General features: G+C 42.6%; 1 protein-coding gene across 1 annotated transcript; it reads left to right on the top strand.

The window, feature by feature from the left end:
• The first annotated feature begins 270 nt into the window (after positions 1-270).
• LOC115723582 (uncharacterized) lies at positions 271-1,658 on the top strand. The gene is made up of 2 exons (XM_030653070.1): positions 271-484; positions 586-1,658. Exons 1-2 carry the CDS (start codon positions 271-273, stop codon positions 1,656-1,658), a joined length of 1,287 nt encoding a protein of 428 aa, XP_030508930.1.
• The last annotated feature ends 3,257 nt before the right edge of the window (positions 1,659-4,915 follow it).

Below are 4,915 nucleotides of genomic sequence, written 5' to 3'. Positions count from 1 at the left end.
CTGAGGCCACCTGGTGCTTCAATATTCAATAGATTGGTTGCAGTCCATGATCTCAGGAATGATTTGAACAGAAGAAGAGGTCTGGACGAACAATACGTTTAACCAGTCGCTCAACTAGGCATCCGTATCTAGGACCCAGCTGTAAGGGATACTAACGTGACACATGTCGGTTAAGAGGCTGAACTAGTTTACCCATCTGTGTAAGCACAATTAGATAAACTAAAAAATATGGCTCAAGGCCTGGCCAGCCCAAAACACACTAATCTCGAGATGGATCGAGCACGCGAATCACTCTTCACCCCCGAGATCGACGTCCTTGAGCTACCCCTAAAGTTCAAGATGCCGACTTGGAAGATATACGCAGGAAAAGAAGATCCCTTGTCACATCTTAAATATTTTGAGATGCAAATGGATCTGCAAGGAGTACTGGGTGATGTGCGGTGTAGGGTATTCCCTGCCACACTTACAGAATTCGCACAACATGGTACTTCAAGCTACCACCAGGGATATTTAATTCATGGAAGGCTTTTTCCTCGAAATTCCATGTGCATTTCTCCTCCTCTCATCAACTCCCATTACATCTAGAAGACCTGGTCGAAGTAAAACAAAGACCAGGAGAGCCCCTCAGAGCCTACATAAGCAAGTTCATGACAGAGGCTACAAAAGTCGCAAGATTAACTGAAGAGGGGAGGCTGACCGCTATTTTAGGAGGCATCGAGGTACTCGGAGAACTGTGGAAGGACATTAAAAGATGTGGTCCTATGTGGTCTATGGTAGAGTTTCTAGACCGAGCAGATGGGTTTATCAAGCTCGAAGAGGCTCGCCAGCGAGCAGACATCGAGCCTAAGCCGGGCCAACTACCAGATGTCCCCTCGGTAGGAGCACCTACTCAAAGCCCACAATACCCTAGCAGCTTAACTCCGAGCGAAAAAAGGTCCAATAACAATGGCAAGCAAGACAACGAGGAAAAGGGAAAGTTCACTGGCAAAGTCGAACACACCCCTAGAGAAAATGCCTCCAAGTTCACTGCCTTCTCTGTCCTAACTGACGACCTAGAGACGATCTACGCTACAACCCAGTCTATGGTCCCGTACAAAAAACCTACTCCCATGAAGAATGACGTAAGTAAGAGAGACACGTCCAAGTTCTGCCATTTTCATGCAGACTACGACCACGACACGAATGACTGTAACAATCTGAAGCGAGAAATTGAATTCTTGATCAGAAAAAATAACCTTCATGTGCAAAAATACATCAAGGCCGATCATAATCAACGGGCCGCCGAAGCAGACAATAATCAAGATCTAATAATGCCTTCACAAGTGGACGGGTATTTGCAAGTCATTATTGGGGGCCCACACCTAGCTGGAGACTCAGGCAAAGCTCAAGAGAGGTATGCCCGAACCTTACAGCACGAGCAAAAGGAAGTAGTCTTGGCCGTAGAGGAGAGAAAGCAAAAAATACCACGGGTAGGAGAACCCACTATAACCTTCACTGAAGCAGATGATGTCCACATTTGCTTCCCGCACAACGATCCCTTAGTCGTGGAAGTAGAGATAGCAAATAAAACAGTGGCTCGGACCATGATAGATAATGGAGCTTCTTCAAATATCCTATTCAAGACACCATATCAGAAGATGGGACTCCAAAAGATTTGACCCCCTTTACCCAACCAGTGTATGGTTTCTTCGGCCAGAGTGTTGAACCTTTGGGGAAAATTCATCTACTCCTCACTATTGGACAAGCTCCGAGGAGCATAACTGTGATGGCACAATTTCTAATAATTGATGTTCCATTAGCTTTTAATGTCATGTTGGGCTGACCAGCCTTATATGACCTGAAAGTTGTCACATCAATTTTCCATTTGTGCGTCAAGTTCCCAACAAAGAATGGGGTAGGGTGCCTTAAAGGGAATCAACAAATTGCACGGGAATGCTATAACCTTGCCCTAACCAAGGCCAAAAAGGAAAGTTCCTCTGGCCAGAATTTGGACAAGGGGAAAAGTATTGCCCAATAGGAAGTCCCCCAAGGCACGGACGAGGATGTGGATCCCCGACTTGGGGAACCAATTACAAATGTTGGGCCAGTAGAAGAATTGAAAGAGATAGAAATCGACCCAAATGTCCCGACCAGGAAACTCAAAAATGGCAAAGGTTTGTTGCTTGAAGTAAAATTAGCTTTAATAAAATTTCTAAAAACAAACCTAAACATTTTTGGCTAGTCGCACGAGGACATGGTCGGTATCAAAACAGAAGATTATTAGACAAAAAATGGGCACAAGCATTAAAAAAAAGAAGTAGAAAAGTTGTGTAACAACAAGTTCATCATCGAAGCTTTCTACCCCGCTTGGGTAGCTAACCCCATACTGGTACCCAAGCCCAACAAAAAATAGCGAGTATGTATTGATATTACCGATCTCAATAAGGCGTGCGTCAAATACTGTTTTCCACTTCCAAGAATAGACCTGCTCGTGGATGCAACAGTCGGACACGAGATCCTAAGCTTTATGGATGCCTATTTGACATATAATCAAATCAGAATGCATCCACCAGACCAAGAAAATACAAGTTTCTGAACATATATGAGTTTTTACTATTACAAGGTCATACCGTTTGGTCTAAAGAATGTTGGACCTACCTACCAAAGTTGGTGAATCAAATGTTTAAAGACCAGATTGGATGAAACATGGAAGTATACGTGGATGACATGCTTGTCAAATCTAGGAAGGCTGGGGGGGCATATAGATGACCTGGACGAATGCTTCAAAATCCTCAGAAAATGCAACATGAAACTCAATCCCTTAAAGTGTTCCTTTAGAGTCAGCTTGCATAAATTTATTGGTTTTATTGTTAATGCCAAAGGTATCGAAGCTAATACAGAGAAAATTCAAGCCCTCCTAGATATGAAATCGCCAACAAAAACTAAAGAAGTCCAAAGCTTAACTGGTCGGATAGCTGCACTCAGTAGATTTGTTTCAAAGTCAACAGACAAGTGTGTTCCTTTCTTCAACATCCTTCGAGGTAATAAGAAATTTAAATCGATGGAGGAATGCAAGAATGCCTTTCAAGAATTAAAAAGACAACTTGCAAAACCACCCATACTCTCAAAACCTCTAGACGGAGAAGAATTAGGAATATACTTAACTGTTACAGAATATGCTGTGAGTGTCGTGTTGATCAGAGAAGAAAATAATGTCTAGCATCCAGTCAATTATATCAGCAAAAGACTCATTGAAATTGAAGGACGGTACCCCTTGATAGAAAAGCTTACTTACTGCCTAATCTTAGCAACAAGGAAGTTAAGGCCCTACTTCCAGGCTCATCCTGTTCGGGTGTACATTGACCAACTATTACTCCAATTATTACAAAAGCCCGACGCTTCTGGATGGTTACTTAAATGGGCAGTAGAGTTAGGTCAGTACGAAATAATCTTTCAACCCCAAACAGCAGCCAAAGGACAGGCCTTACCAAACTTTTTAGTTGAGTACACTGGCAAAGAAGAAAGCAGTTCAAAGGTAACCCAGAGCCAGTACAAGAATCCCAGCTGAACAACAATGAAGACATACCTACTTGGAAATTACACGTGGTCGGGTCAGCTACAGATCAATTGTTTGGTGCAGGGATTGCCCTTGTCACACCTGGGGGCAACATCTGCATGGGGTAGTCAAATTTGGGTTCAAGGATTCCAACAATGAAGCAGAGTACGAAGCCCTCATTATTGGCTTGAAACTCGCTCAGGAGCTGCACGCTGAACACATCGAGATCTATAGTGACTCACAATTGGTAGTGAATCATGTGTCAAGAGAGTACGAGGCTCGGGGGAGAAAATGATAGCCTATTTAAGAAAAATACAAGATCTGCTCGCACAATTCAAGAGTTACGCTCTCAAGCAAATTCCAAGAGAAGAAAACACAACTACTGATGCCTTAGCCTGACTTGCGAGCAACAATATAGCTGATAAGGCTAATTTAGTCCCAATTCAATTCCTTGAAGAACCCAGCATCACCTGTGCGGAAGAAATTGAAATGATTGACACAGCGCCGAACTAGATGACACCAATAGTAGCCTACCTCAACATTGGAGAACTTCCATATGATAGAAATGAAGCTCGAAGATGAGAAGTAAGGTTTTCCGGTATATCAATGTAGAATGAGTCATGTATAGAAGAGGATTCTCCATGCCACTACTTAGATGTGTTACACAAGAATAAGTTGTACGACCTCTGTCCGAAGTACATGATGGATTCTGTGGCAACCACGCAGCTGGGCAAAGTTTATCAAAGAAAATACTAAGGCAAGGATATTTTTGGTCGACCATGATGGAAGATTCAAAGGCCTATGTAAAGAAATGTGATAAATGCCAAATATTTTCAAAGATAGCCCGTGCACGGCCTAATGAGCTAACTCAGTTGCAAAGTCCTTGGCCTTTTGCTATTTGGGGAATTAACCTAATTCGAACAATTGCCTAAAGATAAAGGGGGAATACAATATGCAGTGGTTGTAGTGGATTATTTTACAGAGTGCATAGAAGCCGAGCCATTGGCAACAATTACATTTAAGAAAGCATTGGACTTCGTGGTGAAAAATATAATATGTCAGTTCAGACTCTCATACAAAATACTCAGACAATGGCACGCACTTTGACAGCCAATTATACACATTTCTGCACAAATCATGGAATCATAAAAAGTTTCTCCACAGTGCCACACCCTCAAGCAAATGGTCAAGTCAAAGCAGTAAATAAGACACTTAAAGATGCTTTGCAAAAATGACTTGAAGAAGCTAAGGGGAACTGGCCGGAGGAATTGCCAGAAGTACTATGGTCATACCGCACAACTGAAAAAACAGCAACTGGACAGACTCCATTCGCTATGGCTTATGGTTATGAAGCTATGTTACCCGTAGAACTAGAACCTC

The sequence above is a fragment of the Cannabis sativa genome, chromosome X, assembly GCF_029168945.1.
Source record: "Cannabis sativa cultivar Pink pepper isolate KNU-18-1 chromosome X, ASM2916894v1, whole genome shotgun sequence".
NCBI classification, from domain to species: domain Eukaryota; kingdom Viridiplantae; phylum Streptophyta; class Magnoliopsida; order Rosales; family Cannabaceae; genus Cannabis; species Cannabis sativa.
Note: the sequence above shows the minus strand (reverse complement) of the source record. Positions and strands in the feature narration are given on the sequence as shown.